Source organism: Rhododendron vialii, chromosome 12a (genome assembly GCF_030253575.1).
Source record: "Rhododendron vialii isolate Sample 1 chromosome 12a, ASM3025357v1".
Lineage (NCBI taxonomy): Eukaryota > Viridiplantae > Streptophyta > Magnoliopsida > Ericales > Ericaceae > Rhododendron > Rhododendron vialii.
In genome coordinates this window covers 556,178-576,925 of record NC_080568.1, presented here as the reverse complement: position 1 = coordinate 576,925, position 20,748 = coordinate 556,178, and the positions used below count along the sequence as shown (strand labels likewise).

Below are 20,748 nucleotides of genomic sequence, written 5' to 3'. Positions count from 1 at the left end.
CAAATAGGAGAGACGCTTACCTGCATACTCCAATCTCAAGACCCTCTAAAAAGTAAAAACTCAATATATACGGTCTCATCCTAGACCCACAAAACATTGATCGAAATCGTTCATTCAGCAAACATCACCCTCTAAAACACAAGACGTCAATATTCCAAACTAGTTCTCCGGGCGTTTTGCTTCAAGGTCATATCAAACTAATTGGATAATTCAAACTATTCATTTTTAAGGAAACGCAAGAAATCATCAATGATCCAAACCAGCCACAACAAAAAGAACTTCATAATTACTAGCCTGTTTTCATAATATTAAGAGCATGCTTACATAAGTAAACCAAAATTACCAAGTATTCAGTCACTAAACAAAACAAGAATTACTCGTTCAAATCTCCACCGATGATATGTACATTTAGATCAACACGTACCTTAATGCCACCTCTCAAACTATTTCCAATTACCATATAAACATCTACATATCTTGCTTTGGCTTACGGCTCAGTTCTGAATAATCACCACCCATTAACTGCAAAATCTCTTCCCACAAACCCTCCATCGAGGCCCCGTGTACCAAATTCGCACTACAAGCAGCTATATGCCAATAACCCTTCGACTCTATTTCGTCTTTCAACTGATCAAATTGCCACCCCACGTATCCCTGAAAGAACTTTACATCTTGAGGCTTAAGCACCCCTTTCTTCACCAACCCAGCAACGTCATCCAAACTGTTTCGTTCGCCAAAATACAAACCCGGGACCACCTCCTCAAAACCGGGAAGTTTGGTTTTCTTCTCTGTTCTCAAAAGGAACGTACTTGTCTCGAGAACTCCACCGAAATGCAAAGAGCATTCGGCAAATGTCGTTCGAAGATTGGGATTTGTGGGTTCCATGTCTTTAATCCTCCTGGGAAGCGGGCGGTTTATGATGATTCCGAATGGACCCTCTCGTGGATTCCTGGTTCCAGATCTGAGGAGGAGAACAACTGTTCTTTCAAACGAGCGAATCCCGTCAAGCAATTCTGTGGCAATAAGAACACAGCCGTTCTCTGGTGATGAAATTGGGTGGGCCCACTTCAGACCAAGTGGTTTTGAATTGAGATGAGCACCGTCTTTGTCTTTGTTGTGAGAGCCGGTGCTTGCAGTTTCAGCCTAGTGAAGTTCTCAAAAGCAAATTTTAGCATTTAGAGAGCACGTGTGTTAAATATCCTGATCATATAGAAGAAAAAAGAAAGACCCTCTACTATTTGAAAATTGACTTCTCTCCAAAATAAGCCAAATTCAATTGAGATATTGTATTGTAAATCAGTTAAAAACACACAAGTGGATTTACAACATCAGAGAAAGACCACTGGTAAATAAAAATGTTCAGAGAAAGGCATATATTTCAGGCCACAATTATGAACAGGATCGACCAAATTGGCAGACAACTCATTATCATGGTAAAATACAACACATCAGGCACAAGAAATGAAATTGAATTTCAGTGACTCCCATCTGACAAAATGACAAACAAGTCAAAATTCTTTTGTCCAACCACCCAAGGTCATGTTTTTCACAAAAATAGACTGTCCATCATCTCAAACAAAGGAAAGAATTTCAATATTGCAATTGTTATCCTCAACGAATCCCTACACAAATGCAGTATATCTTAAAACAGCATAACTGTATTGGTCTCAGCAACTCCAATTGTTGATAACTGTACTTCAGCACTGCAGAATAGCCACATGGAGGATATTCAATAGTTTTTTCAAGGTCCCTCTCCTCGACCAAAGCCCTCATTACCTTGGGATTCCTCTTAAAGTGGCTTTGAGGGGAATAAAGATTCTTTTGCATTTATTACACGACATTTCCTCTAAGCTCCAAGTTTCGAAAGCTCTCACGCAATCACAAGGTGAGTGGCTAACATCAATTAAATCAGTAATCTCCTCTCTTTAGTCTATTATGTCCTATCATCAACTGTGAATCATTCTGATTTCAAACTAGTAAATAAAAGAAGGCCAAGTTATTAGCCAGACTGTAAATCTTTATGTGCTTCTAAAATGGAAGGTGGTAAGCACCGAGAGACTTCGGTCTCCTCCAGGACCTCAACCAATCTCTTTTAGCTCAGCAGGATTGGAAAATGCTTACTACTGCAGGGCTATCCTTTTTGCAATCAAATGGGTTCAACAATGCTCTTTCAATGTTTTCATGATTTGTATAAAATCTACTTTTTAATCCGGTCCCGTCAAGACTCCAACTACGCACTTGGCCATTTGCTATGCAGTACTTGGGAAGCTATGGACAGGCTTGGATTTGTGGGAACTCTAGAGCTCCCAGAGAAGCCATCCGTCTAACCAGCCTCTCAAAAAACTAGTATTTAGCAGGTAGCTTGTCCATTGATTGACGGACTTCTAGCTCTTTTGTGTCTATTGCTAGGTAGCTATTGTAGTATTGTAGTCTACGGCTCTACGCTATGTACTCTTTATGCTTGTAAATTGTAATCTTTTCCTCATCAATGTTCTATTCTTTGAGTTAAAACATAATAATAAAATAAATCTTCCACAAAGAAATAATAACAAGATAATAAAGAAAACACTAATCATACCTTCTCCAGGTCACAGAGAAATGCTCTAAATTCTCTCCAGTCCAAGGGTTTACGATGAGAATTATGTGAGCTAGTGTCATTAGATTTGGTGGTATCTCGTGAAGAATCGTCTCTTTTCGCACCATCTCCTTCTGGAATCGAGTGCTCACCATCCCCTGCAATTTTAGAAAACGAATACCAAGTACACACAACTTGTTTCATTTGAGAAGTTAACAAAGTCAATGAATTCTGGACAATAGTACAGATCCTTCCCGAAGCCCAGAAATATAGCTCAAATTTACCACATTACTGTTTTGCTAAACTAAATCGCACAAATTTGACCATTTTTCTTAACAGGATGCTTCAGATACACTCTCTCGTTTTGCATGAACCAACAATCAGTCAGATGGAGTCAGTAAATGGTATATAACTGGCTGGAGATCACAATTTAAACCTGGTGCACCAAGCTTGATTTCGTAAAGCAAAAAACTGGATATAATTACCATCTAGTGCAGATGCAGTCCAAACTTTTTTGACTGTTGAACGGGTTCCCCCAGCATGTTTTCAATCACGTGTCTGCTGCCAAATTCTACAAAAGTTTTGATTTTTGGGTAATTATAATCAGCCCATTAAAGTTTCTCAGTTTTGTGTCCCTCAGGTGCTATCAACTCCTTTGGGGCTCGTCCATACAGAGCAAAAGTTTAAATGGAACCCCCGCAAGTGGGCGGTGAGATTGGTCCCGTAAGATTATTTGAGGTACGCGTAAGCTAGCCCAACACCTGAGTTATCAAAAAAAGAAGAAGAGGGAAATCATGGAGACAGAGTCAACGATCCACAGAGTTCGTATATGAAGTATCTGGTATAAAAGAGTTAGGGCATGTTTTCAGGTGCACTGGGGATCCGGGGTTAGATTGTGAGAAATAATTGAGACAACCAGTAAATTTTTTCTCCATAGCAGAATCCCACTGCCGTCTTGCCCCATGGACATGGCAACTAGTCGAACCACAAAGCATTTCTATCAGATGTTTGTTTTGTTTTTCATTGTTTATTACTCACAAACCGTTCAGATTGATTGATTTCATGAGAAAGAAAGAGTTATGGTTTCTCACAAAATCTCATCATTTTTTGAAAGAAATGTGAGGAAAAAAAATAATCCAAAAAAAGAATAATCCTTGAATTTACACACATTCCACATCATTTCTCACGAATATAACCAAATAAGTGGTGAGATTATCCTTTCTATCCTTTCCATTTCTCACCAAACCCTTCAATCCAAAGGGGCTGCTGGTTACTACTATGGTACCCAAATAACCGTATTCTCACAACATTTACGTCATGTAAATTAACTAATCCATCAGATTCCTTCGTATGCTCAGGAATAAAAAAACAATAGACGAGGGAATGCAATTTTTTTGAGACTAAGAAAAGCTTCATTCTTTAGTCCCGTCACAGTTCTCTCAAATTTTGCAAGGCTATTTCTCCCTATCATATTCAAAACCATGCAATTATAGAAGCTTCTACCCAAATTTGTGCTTCGCTTTGGTTTTCCAGAACCATCCCTCTCTCTCGGCACGGTCACAACAAATTTTCTCTACAATTATTACTCTCATTTCTCTATCTGTCTCTCTCCACTGGCACTCATTACTTGAATCAAACCAAGTTGCTTCATATTAAATGAAGGTTTTTTACTCACATTTGAGTAAAAATATCACTAAGGGCAGGACAAGCTCTAAACAGCGACAAATCTACCAAAACATGATGCGCGTGAACCCAAAAACATGAAATTGAAAATCACCAATCAGATCCAACAAGGATACAAACTTCATAAAAACCAGAAATTTAGCGACGTCGTACCCGAAGAAGAAGAAGAAGAGGAAGAGGAATTAGAACCGCCGTGATTCTTCTTTCCAGCAGCTCTCACAACCAACGACCGATACACGGGAATTTTCCCTCTCGAAACTCTGATCGCGAAATTGAACGAAATGGGCCGATCTGGAACGGAATTTCTGAGCAAAGAGTGGATTTGGGGCGTGTTCTTGACATGCACAGGACATAAATCCATGGGTACTCGGAACTAGTTTCGCGAGAAATGGATTCCAGAGCTCAACTTATGTGGGAAATTTGGGTCCGATTCAGTTTGCGAGCGTTATGAACGAGGAGAAGTGTGGGACAGAGAAATTGGGTAAAATCGAGAGAGAGAGAGAGAGAGCGAGAGAGCATATGCTACTATATTCTAACGAAAGGTATTGGGTTGGTGGACGGTGGACACCACAAAATGCATAGTAGTGGTGAAAACGATAAATTTCGAGCAGTTCGCGAGTAGTTTGAGGTTCGGCTCTTTATGAATTTGGCTCGGTTGTATCAAGTTTGGCTCCTTATAGATTTGGCTCGGCTCAGTTTAATTAACGAGGCGAGCTCGAGTTCTCGTATTAAAAATCGTTTGATAAACAAAGTTAAGCTTGAGTTAATTGTTGCTCGGCTCAACGATAAAAATTTGGCTCGTTTGTAAAAACTCAACTCGTTTATAGAGGTTCGAACATCTCAATATCAAACAAGCCAAGCTTAAGCGCTCAAGCTCAATCATTTTGATTCGACTCGAGGTAGACTAGTTCTGAAAGAGCCGAGCTCAAACACGTGAAAACTCGGCTCAACTCGTTTGTAGCCCTGTCAAGTACCAAGGATGCACTGTTGTCAAATCGGATTAACATTGTAACTTTTGGGCAAAATGCACATGATTGACCCCCCTCCCCCTTGTATGGCCATTTTGCACTTCAGAGAAAACTAATGGAAGAACTACTCTCGAGATGGAATCGAAGAAACAGAATCGAAACTCTGATACTAGCATTTCGCTACCAGACCATCAATTTTCCACAAACACAAATCAGGTCATAATCTGGGAAGTTGTGGTCTATTCCAAACGCCGAAGTCATGAGGATACGGTACTACATTATCACTCCTCTTTAAATTTCCGTCATCCAAATTGAGCAAATTCCAAGATTTAGAGGCGAGATATAAAAATTAGCAGCAGCTTAATCAGTCAATTAAAAACTCCAACGTTATAGTAATAATATTTTCATCAATCCAGAAAGGATAAAAAAAGCAAACATCATCCCTTCAACACCCTAATCTTCATCTCCATCCTTTTCTCCACCACTACTGAACTCAATCCAAGCCTTTGACTTGCAAAACTTCATAATAAAGTACCAAGCAATCCCAACCAGAGTCAACAATGCACTCACCAAACACACAGCCTTACTAGCAACAGCCATAATATAAACCAGAAACCCAGATGGTACCAAGCACATGATCACCAGCCCGGAAAACGGCAACGGAACCTTATAAGGCCTCTTCACCTCCGGCATCTTCCTCCTCAGCCAAAGAAACGATGCGAATTCCAACAACATCCCCAAACTGTACAAGAAATTCACCGAAGATATAATGTCTTCAAAACCCAGATAAGAAACTGCCAATGCCACCAATGTTGGTACCAGAATCCCAACCCAAGGTGTGTTGAACCACTTGGACCGTACCCCGAAACACCGAGGCAAAACAGCTAAATCAGCCATACCAAGAATTTGATAAGCACAACTACTCAGTTGAGCCTCAAACAGCCCAATGACAGATAAAACCGCACCGATCTCGATCCAGTACTTCAACCACTTCCCCGCAACCATTTCGCCGACATCCGCGAAATACCCATTAACCCAATCCTCTTGATCTAGAGGTACAGCCCCAGTTGCAGCCATTAGAGGAATCAAGTATGCCAAACAAGTGAAAATCCCGGCTGAAAACAATGCCTTTGGGTATGTTTTTTGTGGGTTTTCCACTTCACCAGCTAATGTACTAGCACTGTCCCAAAAGTTTAGGTTCCAAAAGAGTGTGTTGAAAAACAAAGCCCAGTCCTTTTCTTTCTCACCCAAGCTAACCCACCTGATAGGGTTAATCTTAGGAATTGAAAACAATGTCAATGCTACAAATGGGGAAAGCGAAACAAGTCCCAAACACACTGCAGTGTACCCAACTATGGTCAACCCAGTGTAATTCAAGAATGACAGGAACAGAGTTGAGAACAGGATAGCTAGATATCTAGGCACACCCGAGGAGAAAAAAGGGAAGACCAACTGGAGATAGTCGACACAGAGGACTGGGTAGGAGGCTAGATTGAAGATGCCCGTGAGTAGTTTCCACGTGGCGAGGAGGGACCCGCAGAAGGGTCCGAATGCTTTGTGGGCCCAGATGACGAAGCCGCCGTTGCCGGGGAAGGCGGTGGAGAGCTCGGCGGTGATGAGGGCTTCTGGGATGCTCCAGATGAAGGGGAAGATGAGGAAGCCGAGGAGGGAGAGGAGGGGGCCGGCGGCGGCTACGGCGGGTTCTTCGCCGTAGGGGCCGCCGGCCACCTCGAAATAGATGAGGAAGATTAGGGGGAGGAGGGAGAGTTTGGTGGGGGGTTTGGTGGCTTTTGGGAGTAGATGTTGTTCTCCTTGTTCGTTGAGGAGAGATTGGGGTTGATGGGTAGATCCAGCAGTTCCCATGGAGAGCTGTGGTTTTTTGGCGGTGGATCAAGAAGTGTGGTTGGGACAGAAATTTCAATTGGGATGATCTGGGGGTTGGTGGGGGTGTTCGGTTGTGGAATTGTGAGATTGAATGACTGAGCTCATCGGAAGTACACCGTTTCATCAGAAAGTCTACACACACATACAATCTGTGCACAGATTGTGCACAGATTTTGTTGTGGGGCTCACCACGGGTCCCACACAAATCATCCGAACCGTTCATTAAATATAAAATAATTTTTCAAGGGTTCCCGTAAAAAATAATCTCAATCCGATACCTATAGATACTCGATCCAATCGTATAACTTTTCATTATCCGAAAATCTGAATGAAAAGTTAGATGGTTGGATGAAGTATATAGGTATTGGATTGAGCTTATTTTTTAGTAATGCTACACGCACAGCAAATGTGCACAGATTTTTTGTGGGGCTCACTACGGGTCCCACACAAATAATCCGAGCCGTTCATTAAATGTAAAACATTTTTTCAAGGGCCCCCGCTAAAAATCAGCTCAATCCGATACTCATAGATGCTTGATTCAATCATTTAACTTTTCATTCGAATCTCAGGATAATGAAAAGTTAAATGATTGAATCAAGCATCTATGAGTATCGAATTGAGCTGATTTTTTGCGGAGGCCTTCGAAAAAATGTTTTACATTTAATGAACGGCTCGGATTATTTGTGTGGGACCCGTAGTGGGCCCCAAAAAAAATCTGTGCACAAAATCTGTGCACATTCGGTGTGCGTGTAGCATTACTGTTCACTGTATGTATGTATATACAGAAACAGAAATGCTACACACACATACAATCTGTGCACAGATTGTGCACAGATTTTGTTGTGGGGCCCACCACGGGTCCCACACAAATCATTCGAGCCGTTCATTAAATGTAAAATATTTTTTCAAGAGTCCCCGTAAAAAATAATCTCAATCCGATACCTTTAGATGCTCGATCCAATCGTATAACTTTTCATTATCCGAAAATTTGAATGAAAAGTTAGATGGTTGGATGAAGCACCTATAGGTATTGGATTGAGCTTATTTTTTACGGAGACCCTTGAAAAAATGTTTTACATTTAATGAACGGCTTGGATGATTTGTGTGGGACCCGTGGTGGGCCCCACAACGAAATCTGTGCACAATCTGTGCACAAAAATCTGTACCGGAAGCAGGACTCATACAGAAATGATACCTACACAGATCTTGCACTGATCGAGATGTCGGGCCCACTACGGGTCCCACACAAACGATCCAATCCGTTCATTAATAAGGAAAGCTGCTATTCCCCCGGACACACACACACACACACAACCCCCCGGGCCCACCGCCCCTTTTCCGGAATTACCCCCGCCTCGCTCCCTCTCCCTCTCTTCCTTTTCTTTCTTTCTTTACAGTTTCCTTCTTTCTTTCTTTTTTTTTCTTTTCTTTCCAGTTTGATTTTTTTTTTCATTTTATTTCTTTTACTTTCTTTTTTTTTTCAATCAAGAAGTGTGGTTGGGACAGAAATTTTATTTCTTTTACTTTCTTTTTTCCTTTTCAAACGAATTGAAAATTGAAACACTTATTTTTGTAATTATATTTTTTAATCTATAAAGGACAAAAAAATAAAAATAAAATAGTCGTATAAACATGATCAATTGAAACACTTTTTTTCTCTTAATTACTTTACAAAACCTAAAATTAGACTTGAACCTATTATTAAAGAGAAAAAAAAATTTTAACTGGAAAGAAAGAAAAGGAAATAAAATGAAAAAAAAAAAAAACCAAACTGAAAAGAAAAGGGACAAAAAAAAAAATGGAAACTGTAAGGAAGAAAAGAAAGAAGAGAGAGAGAGAGAGAGGGGGAGGCGGGGTAGTTCGGGAAAAGAGAGGTGGGGCCGGTGTGTGTGTGTGTGTGGCTGTGGGTGTGGGGGGTGGGGCTGGGGATTAGCAATTTACGGGAATAAGACATTTGCGGGATGCTCAATCTTAACCACTGTCTAGGCAATTAGTAGTTCAGATTTTTTTTTGAAAAAATTTGCGGAATAGTTAAGTTAAACTATTAAACTTTTTCTCAAAAATGTGTAGCATTAAATTTCAAATCGTTCAAAACACTTTGAATAATTGAGATTCACCTCCGCGAATACTCTTTTACAGCACACCCGGTGAAAAAGTTTTTCCCCATGTAATATACTCCAGTCCAGTCAAAGCAAGCTTTATTGTAGATTTTTAGGACAAACTTATCCAAATGAAAGTCAAATAAGGATAAAAAATTTAAATTTTAAGTTATGGACAATAGAACGGAGCTCCAATTGATTACTTTCACGTGTCTTCCTACTGCACTGGGATCCACCATTACCATATTAGGATTCTCCCAAAATACTTTAAGGTAGTGTTCCGCTAACACTTTTAGGGAAAAAAAAAAAAAAACACTTTAAGGAAAAATGTTGTTTTGTCTTTATTTAAATTTTTTTTGCATTTATTCGTTTTGCATTAATTATTTTTACTTAAAAGTGGTCATTGTTCAAAATATTTGAGTAAAAGTAAAAAAAAAATTACTTTTTCGATTCGTCTCAATGAATTTCATTGAGTCGAATGAAAAAGTCAAAAAAAATTTGACACAAAACTAACATACGCAAAAAAAAAAAAAATCAAAATAAGTACAAAACCAAAAAATTAAAAAAGTGAAAAAAATTGTAAGTGGAATGGGGTCAAACTGTTTTCCAGTTTAATAAAAACTTATGTGCTAAAATGAAAGCGTTTCCCAAACAATTATAATTAACAAAAAATAGTGTGTTCGCACACAAAAAAGGGATCCGGATCCTCTGTGAAAATCCTCACAGGGGATCAAGATCCAAAACGAATATTCAAGCACTCTATGAAATAAATCAGACAAATATTCAATTGGAACACTAATATAAAATTATTTAAATATTTAAAAATTTATTATAATTTTACAAAATCGAGTGAGAGCACTTGCGCCTACAACTCTGAAGGAAGCAAAACTCTAAATCTCATGCCAAAACCAGCTGGCCAACTCTTCCGGGTTAAATAAGTGAACAATTAAATGCGGGATCCCCAACTCCAGTACTTTCCTCCCTCTCTAACCCACTCATTTCAGCAAGCAACGTAACAGCTAGCTGCTTTTACAAGCTATTTAACAACTTGCCCATTAAACATTACAAAACCAAACATTTCTCACATTTGCCGACAATAAGAAGAAAAAAGTAGAAATTGATGGAATAAAATGTGTTTATGAGAGAGAGAGAGAGAGAGAGTCAGCCGCTTCTACCCCTGGTAAATTGCTTTTGTATGTCATTAAACGAAATTGTTGCAGATCCCCTCCTTTTAGCCTTCTGCTGTGAATGGTGCTCCTTCCACCCTGTCATATAGATAACCTGCAAATTCCAGAGTTCGCGTAGGGAAATTATTCGCAAGGACTATAAAGAACATCCTAAAGTTCCCCATAAGAGTTCCTTTAAGAAAGCAATTAAGATATTTGCTTTAGTGCAGCAAAGAAGAAATCACTGCCCAAAAAAATACTATACTTCTGAGAAGTAACCAAGTAGGTTCACCTAGACACCTGAATCTGTACAACGTAGCCTTATGTTTTATTAGCGACATTGATCTCATGCTAGAAATGGCTAATAGGATGAAGACGATGTCACAAAAGGCCTGCTGATGGCACACTGCGACGTAGCTTTCTTAATTCTAATGGTTCTCCCTTGGTTAAATTGGGAATGGGTCCCCGCAAGTGATTAGTTAACGTAAAGAATAATGTTGGGTTGATTGTGTAAATAGACAAGATAAGTTTTAAGTTTGAACGTGGGCAGTTTGTTAGGATGAGGAAACATTTGAGAAGTAGGGTTGTTTTATTCCAAAATGTTGAGAACGAGAGGGAGGAAGAGAGAAGCGGCAGTTGAGAGTTCTTCGAAATAGAGCAGTAGTGGTCGAGAAGTTTTGTTCTTCGGTAAGACTTTGATCACTTTTCTTATAAGTATTTTATTCTATTACCCTTATGGCTCTCCTCTTCATTTATTAGAAAAATTAGAGTTTTGTTTGGAGAGAGTGAGAGATAGGTGCGTGCATGTAGTGCTGTGTGTGTGCCGTGCGTGAAGGCGAGAGGTGATGGTGGTATTTTTAATGTGGTGTTGATCAGGCAATGGAGTTAATTTGATTAGTAAAGGTCCTGGTAAGTTAGTCTAGTTTTAGGCTTAGGAATTCAATTACTAGTAGTATATATATTCATTAACTGTTGACTAGTTACAGCATAGGGGATCATTCAAGCACTTATAATTCGATGTGTTTCTTTTATTTGCGATACAGACTAGTGGATTGTTATCAACGTCGTGGCATTTGGTTGCATCCTTTCGGATTTAAGGTGAGTGGTTAAGCATGTGATCCCTTTGGAAATCCTCTTGAGCCAATCTATTCTTGACAATTCGGTATTTGTTGTAATCCGATAAATATTAATCTTGTTCTTTGCTCTCATAATTATTGACAATTGACGTACCCTTTGGCATACAAGGTTATTTGATAATATTTGTGATTGATTGATTGCCCTTACTTTTATTGTCGTCGATTCGTTGACTTCTTCATATTATTGTGACTCTGCAACGGCACGGAGAATAATCCTGATGCAGGTGCCTCCAGCTTGCCGTTGTTCTATTTGTGTTTGGGACCATAAATTGTGTTGATATTTATTAAAGTCCAAGGAAAAGACCCGTGAGATATCATGGTGACTTTGACCACTAGGGAAAAGACTTGTGAAATACCCTGTGATTCTAGTGCTCAACGGATAGGGAAAAGACTTGTGAAATACCATGTGGCCCTATTCCGGATCGGCTTAGGGAAAAGGTCCCAGGCGCCATCCTGTGGTGACTCTAAGTGCGGTGTTGGATCCAACGGGCTAAGCCCTGAGAAAATATTTGACAGTTGATGATTTGGTAATTGGTACTTGGTAATTGGTGATTATGGTTCCCACTTTGGTTTAGACTCCCGTTTATCGTTGTTCATCGTTCGGATATTATTGGACTCATGGTTTGGTATAATTATTGTGTTGATTTGATTATTGTTCATGTTATTCGTTAATCTGTATTCGTCTTGTGGATACTATTTGTTGAGCTATTGACTTCGTTAATTTGTTGGTATTATTCGTTGCACCTTCGACCCTCCTTAATTTGACACCATTTCTTTGGAACCCTCATTATCGTTCATTCAAAAGTATGCCACTTTGTATTATCACCCTTAGCATGCTTAACTACTCACTGAGCTCGTCAGCTGACGGATTTATTCCACTTTTTTTTTTCAGGTTAGTTCATGGAGCATTGTAGTGAACTCTGTGGCATTGTCGGGACCTTCTGTTTGGACCTCTAGGGCGTCTGCATTTTTATTTCTTTTATATTGTCAAATAGCTTCCTCACTTTTATTTATCGGCAGTTCATTGTTAAATTTGGAGTTGGAGAATATTGGATGTTGTGTCCATCTTGTTTAACAAAACTACTGGTTTTGAGTTTGCACATTTTGCTTTAATAAAATATCCAGTTTTTCTTTATTTGTTTCAAGTTGTTAAAAAATATTTTTAATTAGGCTTCGTGTCCCATGATTGCTTCATGGTACACGGCCGGTCATGCTCCCGGATTTGGGGCGTGACATAGATCCTCTCAAGTTTTCACCTTGCTCGGGTATGTGCAATGTATAAGCACAAGGGCATAGCTAGCTTTTGGGGTAAAGTTATACCCAAGACTATCTCAATGTTTTTAACCATCATTATCTTTTGCAACGACTATGCTGCCTGTGGAATTTTATAAATCTGAAAAGTAATCTATGAGGTTTCACCTGGAAAGTTGCAGGGATGGTGCCGTCTTCTGAAGCAAACATTGACTCATAAATAGCTGCAGTTGCTAGCGCTGTTTCTCTCTTCAACATCTGACATTGTTTGGTCAAGAGTAAAAACAAAACAAAAGAAGAACACTTTTTAACAAGCCCTGCTCTCAATTGTAAAACTAAAAGACAATTTAAAGCCAATGGTCTTCCAGTAGAGCTTACGATGTTCCTTTGTAAAAGAGCATTGGTTTCACCCATTGTCCGCAGATGCTCAATTAGCTCCAGAGCTACATTACAAAGCAGAAAAAATGAAGGAGCAAACTTGGAATTAGAATATATATCCTCAAGTTCCATCAACAAAGAAGAGAGGAGCAGGGACAGAGTTTCCACAACAAAAACCAGGATTACACATTTGATTCATTGTTCATGTTCGAGGACATACAGTTTTGAAAGAGGCTTTCCATAACTAGATATGAGAATTTGTGCCAATTAGTGGTGGCTATACTTTTGTCGAGGTGCTTATTTAAAGGTGTGCCTAAAACAACTGATGATAAGTATCTTTGGCAAGAGGTGCTTAAGGAGTGTTGAAATAGAAAACACACATGGAATTCCCACCCACAAGTGTACAATATTTTAAGTGAGCTGAGCCCAAGTTGTTCATTAAAAGTTCAGCTCTTTTTTATGCCTGCCAACATTGGCTTGGGCAAACCAAAAAACAACTCTGAAAATCAGCATTACAAGCCTCCCAGTCCCAAGGCTGCTAATGGAACTGGGAATGCATGCCGGGGCTTCAAACTTGCCCTTTCTTCTCTTTATCTTCTTTTGCTTTCTATACTTATCTACAGTTTTCATGCACATGATTGAAGCCAAGACGAGTTTTCTAACTAGAATCCAACAAAGAACCATGAAAAGTTGGAAAAGCAGCAATTCCTACAAGAGGGAAGTCTAGACTTCCAAGTAATTCATCCTGGAAGCAGAGACACCTCCTAGGAGACAGGTGACTTATGGATACACACAAATACAATGTCGGACATATACACCAACACGTCCAATATTCTCCCAACATTTTAGAACCAAAACACACCTTGAACAAATGCACGAAACACATTCATCGCTTCCACATGCACGGGACGCATCTGAAGTCTTATTGCAGACTTCAAATATTAGAGAAAACTGGATGGTTAATCCCTGCTTTACCTTAGAATTTTGACACCCTCAGACTTACAATTTCAAACTTGTGAAATATTACAGCAGAAATTAGGCTTTAACCATTTCTTCAATTACTTATTACTATTCTCAGTATAGATGTTTACATCCTAACCATATTTAGAAATTGCCATGTTGCGTGGCTGGGTGATGTTATGACTGTATGCCATGTCCACGCCATGCTTACCAGACTAGGCTATTAAAACTATGGGATCAGATCACAGGGATAACATCATGTAAACAAAATGCAACTCATGTTCAGTTATTCATCACACTAGCAGAGGAAAAAGCTCACCACTATTATATCTAACAGTGTATTCATCAACGTCAACACCAGGAAGATTGAAGCCCGCTCTAGTCAAAAGATTGCCCGCATCCCGCACCTGGATAAGAACGACAAAAATGAGCCAAAACAGCAACAACAGAAACCACCTAGTATCATCATCATAATACAAAGCAATGCACCACATAATTAACAAGAATTCTCTAAAATGGAAAAGTATGACTAAAATTTACTCATAGAATAGATACTATAACACATGCAAGAAAACAAGAGAAGAGACAAGTTATCAACCTCTGATATATACGCAAAAGTTTTTTCAAAAAATATATCATGAGGGAAGACTGTCACAGGAGAAAAGTCTTAACGATCCATAGCACTATGTTTTTCAGAATTGCCCAACTAAAGGACCCAGAGAACATAAATAATAAGTAGAGTAATTTAAGTCATAAGCTATGTATAAGTAGGTGTAGCCTTGACAATGCAAGATAAAAAGATAAACTTTGCCGATCATGCTAAAAGAGTACAGAGAAGGAAATAAATATCAACAGAAAATATAATAAAGACAAGGTGAGGAAGGTGCAGAGAAGCCATCCTTTGCCCAAATTATTCAACTCAGAGGCATCCAACAGACTGATACCTCAAGAAACAAAATGTGTTTCTGTGCACCTAAATACCGAAAGATGTGTTTTACCACGTAAATCTTTGACGATGATGATGATGATAAACTCCAAAAATCTGCACAAATTGAACAATATAGAGGACACGTATAGTAGTTTGACATTTTTTTATCTTATTTGTTGTGGTCAAACACTAAACACCCGTGCCCTCTCTCACGAGAGTTACTGACTTACCACAGCCCCAAGCCATGCTATTCAACAATATTGGAAAAATGGCAGTATAACCACTAGTATTGAAAGCTTGACCATCTTTTGAGAGGAGGGAGGGAGGGGGGAAGCGTTTCAATGGAAGCGCTACTGCCCTCTTTGTGACCTCATCCCGTCAATTCAAGCACAAACCGGGCTGAGCACACCTTTGGTACTTCAGTAGGGCGAGCTCCCTGGGCTTGGGCTTGAAGGCCGGGTTTATGCTAGAGAGAGGCCCAAGTAATGCAGTAAAGAGAAGGACTTCTTTCACGCTGGGAAAGGCAGGCATTTTTCATGGCAAGTCACCCGTATGTAGTTTTTCTTTCTTTCCTCCCATATAACGAGCATCCAGAGGGAAAAGGGAAAAAATTCAATTTAACCTTAAACTTTTAGAACTAGAACTAGTATGTGAGAGCTCATTTGAATGTTATGTTGTTAACAATATTGAAACTCTAGACATTCTGTGGCTAACCAGGATTACAACTTCTTCTGAACCTCAGAAGCTATTTTGCGTCAAATTAAGCTACAAAAGTCCAATATAATTAGCCCCCAAAAAAAAGTACATGCACACAAAAAGGCTACCACTGTAGATCCATAGAGATTAGGGTCCTAACTATCCAGCAAAGAAGTATTCAGCAAAAATCTATACTTGCGCCAAGGGGGATAATCGTGGACTGATGCCCCCTTCACGCTCCATCTGTGCCACAGTGCATGCTATTCTCAGCTCCCTGGTCACAATTTAACGAAAACAGAAAAAAAAATAAAAATTCAGGCATTACATTCAGCAAAATAAGTCATTAGCTTCAGATTTCCAACCAAAAAAAAAAAAAGGAAACAGAAATAACTTCAATGTTTCTCCACCAAGAATAGCAGCCAAAAATAGGCCATCGGGCTTCAGTGCCAACCTAGACTGTTACAAATAAAACTAAGATGTTGTAAGTGTCTAGTGCCCAAAGAAAGAAAATCTGAAAAAAAGATTTAATATGTTGTTGTGTCTCACACAGATACACGCAGGCAACCAAAACATCGGTAGCTTAGTTTTTGCAGTCCAAACATCATTCAGACTACGAGAACCACATACCTGTATCATAGCCCCAGGCAGATCATTTGTCCAATGGAGTCCCAAGCAGCTAATCACCAGATCTAGAGAACTTCAAATCAAGAAGTGCAAAATTATGCCAGCATCAATATATATCTCCTCTAAATCATCCTAGCGCATGGTATATAAATCTATAAAGACATGCATACCTCTCTTTTATGGGCAAAAACTCTTCATCACCAACCAAAAATGATGTTTCAATGTTTTTGTCAGTCACATCTTGCTCAGCATCTTTACACAACTTCACCATATCATATGATGTATCCATCATAATCAGCTTTTCAACGGCACCTAACATTGAAGAATGTGCTTAGTTTAGTATGTTTCGTTAGAATTCTAAACCTTAAACACAAGCTTTTTAATCCAATGGCATGAATCATAATCAGCTTTTCACTGGTACATACCAATTAAATAATAAAAATGGTCAGAACTTATCGAAAAGCTTAAATTAAATCCTCACCGCGTCCACGTAACAAACGTCTAATGGCTTCCAAGGAACCACCCAAACATAGTGCTGTGGGAAATGTTTTCTTGCAGTCCTAGACAAACAGCAATGACACTTCTATATGAGCACAAAAGTCCTATAAGACGTAGTATGTTTTGCACACGTGATAAGAATGATCTTATATGAAATAAGCACATTACAAGACAAAGGAAAGATACAAACTTATTAGAATATATATTTGTAACCCAAAAAAAAAAAGAATATATATTGAGATTAAAAAAGGCAAAATGTCTTAAGAAGGAAACCATCCAATTACATCTGGTTGGAGTGAAAGTAACATGCCCTTGAACTATCAAATAATACACCGGATAATACCAAATTATCTAGAATTTTTTTGACAACACATAGTTCTATGTTTTTATGACAAGTTGCTTCATACTCTACAGGAACTCAGCTTCTTCATTAAAAAAAAAAAAAGAGCAAGGGACATATTGAGAGTCCCTAGTTGTACAATAGAGAAAAAGAAGAATCTTTAACCATTGTGGCTAAAAAAGAAATCTAGAAGAGTAAGGTATTATGAAAAGTGAGTTTCTGTCGGTTTGAAGCAATTATAAATCATCGCATGCCAATAACTTCTGTACGCAAAATAGCTCGATACCTCCAACCTATCCAAAAGATTATCCGCCACAGTGTCGACAAGAGAATCCTTCGTGCGCATTAACCATGCTGCTCTGTCACGCTGCAAATAAAGAGAGGGTACCGTTATATCATATATGTATGATAATGGTAAAGACCTGAATGGCATATGTAGAAACTTCCATAGGCTCTAATCACGAAAAGACAAAAGGAATATGTGCATATCATAAAGCTGCATGGGAATCAGTAGCAAAGCAAAAGTGTTTAAGCCATCCAACAAGTTGGTCTGGATAATAAGTCCAAGAGAGCAACGGATGGTGATAATTTTTAATATCAGCAAGGTCTTTTCAAAACCTTACATAGGAATTTGTAAACTGCTAAATTGAGTAACTTACTGGTAATGACAAAAATCAATCATCCAAGCAACATTGGGGAACAAAACCTAACAGAGCTATAACCATAATACTATAATTCTGCACAAGCTGCATGGTTCTATTAATTTGAGCTTGAGAACTAGTAAAACAGTAGATTCTTTACCAACCATGACCTTACAGAATGGTATCACGTCAAGAGGTTTCATTATTCCATTGAAACGTAGTTACAAGAATTAGCATCTATCAAAAGTACTCAAAAAGAGCTAAAATTAGAAAGAAAACAGTGAAACTCGACCAGGCTCAAAATCAAATGATAATTCAAGAGCGCCACTACAAGTGATGGAGATACACAACTTAAATAAGAGAAAATCAAAATTTTAAAAATTGCATCTACCCACCGGAACTAGATTTTCTTCTAGTAGGAGAATATCATCCACCAGTCGTAATACGATCAATAAGATTAATTCCATAATGTCGGGCCCAAAAGGCCTTGGTCCAATGGCATAAGGGGTGCACTTACGTGGTAAGAGTAAGAATTTCAGTAGTTCAACTCCTCTGCCGTGCTAATCTAACTATTCTCCAACACTAACTTTCGCCCCCCAAAAATTTGATAATTCAAGACGTATCCCATTTCGGCTTTCGCATTGTCAATGCCTCTTACAAGGATTGTAATCTCGGTAGCAAATTAGTCAGCAAAAGATCTTTTTTTCCCTTTCCAGACCTTCCTTTTAGTTACCAACAAAAAAAAAAAAATTTGGGAATTTTACATTTTTCGCACTTTCCCAGAAACCCAAACAGAAAAATGCAAAAAGGTTACAAATTGGAGGTTTTGAGGTGTACAGTATAGTAAGGGAGGGAGCTTAACTTGTCTGCGTTTGAGATTTCGGTCGAAGATCTTGACCTTTGAGCTCTGAAGGACCTCATCGCCGCCATGTTCATCCCCAGTGGAAACCGATCTTGTTCCTGTACCCGTCGTCGTTCTCGTTCTCCATAGCCTTTGAAGATAACTTCTCCCGCGTGCACCAACGACTCCTCTCATCTTTCTTTCGCCCTTTCTGACCGACAGTGAGATGCGTCCTTTGGTGTCGGCAATTGTCACCGTTGGATACTCTCACCGGAGATTTCAAACATATTGCTGTGTTTCTTTTTCATATTTCGAAATTGATATTCGCACCCTTTTTTTTTGTTATTAATTTTTTTTACTCCTATTTTTCCACAAAAAAAAAAATACACATTTTTAACAATAAAAAAAAAAGGAATAAAAAAAGGGAGTCATCAATTTCCTTTATATAATTTGCCATGATTTGATCATGGATTTTCGTTAATTGATTCGATGTCTGTGAAAATGTGCAATGTGTAGACATAATTAATTTTTATTTGAAAAGTATAACGTAAATATGGACTCAACATAGATGATTTTTAACAAAATATAAGTGGCTTTGCATGATTCACTTCAATAATCTTTACAAATTAGTGGGGGCAAAAATATTAGTACAGTGGGTCCAAAGTAGGGTTCGGTTGGTTTCGATTTTCGGTTCGGTCACATGATCTAACAATCTTAGATAAACCAACCGAACCAAATAAAAAATTATGGGCTGCGAATATTTTTACCAAACTACGAGCCGCTCCAAATTTACCCAAATTTGTAACTCGTAAACTCTAAGATTATCTTTCTCTCCCCTCTAACCCTAAAGAACTAAAAATGATTTATGGAACAAGCTTAAAGGCTCCGTTCCAGAACACCTTCTTAAAAAATAAGTACTTATTTTACATTTTCAAACTAAAAAATAATGTAAATGAAAAATAATTTTTTGATTTTTTTTTGCACCGTATAAAAGATCTCGATAAGATCTATTAAACAAGATCCATATTGATAGGAAAATTATTTGCGTAAACACATTATTTTAAAGTTTGAAATTACCTTCTTAAAAAATAAGTTCTTATTCTCAGTTGTGGAACGGGGCCTTCTAATAGCCCACAACACATCTATTGAAGCCAAAACTCAATCAGAAAGTCTTTAGATTCCACCATTTCCCTCTGTGCATGATTCTATTATCACATATATATTTTTCGTCCAATCTCTTCCCATTTATTACTCAAAAAACCTCTCTCAAAATCCAAATCCAAACAACCTAAGCCCTAGATATTCCTATTTGCTACTCTATTTCTGTTTCAAGCGTGAACTCTCTCTCTCTCTCTCTCTCTCTCTCTCTCTCTCTCTCTCTCTGTGTGTTGGTGTAGAGCTTAGGTTGATGAAAAATCTGAGTACAGCCTGAAATATGAGGTACTTTTTGAGGCAATCTGTTTTTACGTTTTTTTTTATGTTGGGTTTATCGATTTATCTATTTTCCGGTTCTGAGTAGAATCTTCTTCTAAATAAAGGTAGAATCTCTTCCCCTTTCCCTTTCTTCATTTTCATACGCTACAGCTATGAGAATAAATTCCAGAGATTAAAATTTTTTTACCAGCGTTGGAAAATTTCACTTTTCCACCATCTTTTTCGGTCATACCATATATTTATTGTTGATCTGAACCGTTCATCTTATAGACTTCACATAGTAGTGTATCAATGTAAAATGGATAATTTATCTTAATTATTATTAACAGAAATCAGATCGTCCATTTTATAAACCAAAATTCAAATTTTGATATATCTATCGAATTCTGACCAAGCTGATTTTTTGCATGACAATATTGTATTACGGGTCTTAAAATAAGAACGGTTCAGATCATAATAATAGACACTCGATAGGACCTATAATAGACGGTAGTGAAAAAATGAAATTTTACTCCAACGATGGATTGAATTTATTCCGATAGCTGTAGCGTATGAAAATGAAGAAAGGGAAGGATAAAATTTATTCTCATAACTGTAGCTATGAAAATGAAGAAAGGGAAAGGGGATTCTACCTTGAGAAAATGAC

The 20,748-nt window shown here is 38.4% G+C and overlaps 3 protein-coding genes and 1 long non-coding RNA gene across 5 annotated transcripts; 1 reads left to right on the top strand and 3 right to left on the bottom strand.

Annotated features, from left to right (window-relative positions):
- Positions 1-250: 250 nt before the first annotated feature.
- LOC131310657 (uncharacterized) lies at positions 251-4,824 on the bottom strand. Its single transcript, XM_058337810.1, has 3 exons — positions 4,412-4,824; positions 2,579-2,733; positions 251-1,143 (listed from the first exon to the last, which is right to left on the bottom strand). The coding sequence occupies exons 1-3, from the start codon at positions 4,617-4,619 to the stop codon at positions 469-471; spliced, it is 1,038 nt and encodes a 345-aa protein (XP_058193793.1). The 5' UTR covers positions 4,620-4,824; the 3' UTR covers positions 251-468.
- Positions 4,825-5,598: 774 nt separating this feature from the next.
- On the bottom strand, positions 5,599-7,227 carry LOC131311455 (probable polyamine transporter At3g13620). Its single transcript, XM_058338927.1, has one exon. It carries the CDS (start codon positions 7,087-7,089, stop codon positions 5,680-5,682), a length of 1,410 nt encoding a protein of 469 aa, XP_058194910.1. The 5' UTR covers positions 7,090-7,227; the 3' UTR covers positions 5,599-5,679.
- A 2,762-nt stretch (positions 7,228-9,989) lies between these two features.
- LOC131311519 (putative methyltransferase At1g22800, mitochondrial) lies at positions 9,990-18,993 on the bottom strand. 2 transcript variants are annotated; one of them, XM_058339015.1, is made up of 11 exons: positions 18,690-18,992; positions 17,473-17,553; positions 16,830-16,908; positions 16,519-16,660; positions 16,352-16,421; positions 16,116-16,180; positions 15,920-15,998; positions 14,420-14,507; positions 13,141-13,205; positions 12,931-13,020; positions 9,990-10,490 (listed from the first exon to the last, which is right to left on the bottom strand). In XM_058339015.1, the coding sequence occupies exons 1-11, from the start codon at positions 18,861-18,863 to the stop codon at positions 10,371-10,373; spliced, it is 1,053 nt and encodes a 350-aa protein (XP_058194998.1). In that variant the 5' UTR covers positions 18,864-18,992; the 3' UTR covers positions 9,990-10,370. The 2 variants fall into 2 exon arrangements, with proteins under 2 accessions (XP_058194998.1, XP_058194999.1); XM_058339016.1 differs by lacking the exons at positions 15,920-15,998; positions 16,116-16,180 and having other exon boundaries at positions 18,690-18,993.
- LOC131311520 (uncharacterized) lies at positions 10,872-12,744 on the top strand. Its single transcript, XR_009195499.1, has 3 exons — positions 10,872-11,062; positions 11,419-11,473; positions 12,404-12,744. It is a non-coding gene; the product is annotated as an uncharacterized LOC131311520 (long non-coding RNA).
- Positions 18,994-20,748: the final 1,755 nt, after the last annotated feature.

Excerpts from the sequence above, each read along its gene's own strand:
- LOC131311519 (XM_058339015.1), bottom strand. The coding sequence starts at position 18,863 with ATGAGAGGAGTCGTTGGTGCACGCGGGAGAAGTTATCTTCAAAGGCTA. Across the intron at positions 14,508-15,919 it reads GATTATCCCCCTTGGCGCAA|GTGCGGGATGCGGGCAATCT; the intron begins GTATAGATTTTT and ends GTTCTTATCCAG. Across the intron at positions 13,206-14,419 it reads CACTGTTAGATATAATAGTG|CTCTGGAGCTAATTGAGCAT; the intron begins GTGAGCTTTTTC and ends TTTGTAATGTAG.
- LOC131310657 (XM_058337810.1), bottom strand. The coding sequence starts at position 4,619 with ATGGATTTATGTCCTGTGCATGTCAAGAACACGCCCCAAATCCACTCT. Across the intron at positions 2,734-4,411 it reads CTCTTCTTCTTCTTCTTCGG|GGGATGGTGAGCACTCGATT; the intron begins GTACGACGTCGC and ends CTAAAATTGCAG. Across the intron at positions 1,144-2,578 it reads TTCTCTGTGACCTGGAGAAG|GCTGAAACTGCAAGCACCGG; the intron begins GTATGATTAGTG and ends GAACTTCACTAG.
- LOC131311455 (XM_058338927.1), bottom strand. The coding sequence starts at position 7,089 with ATGGGAACTGCTGGATCTACCCATCAACCCCAATCTCTCCTCAACGAA.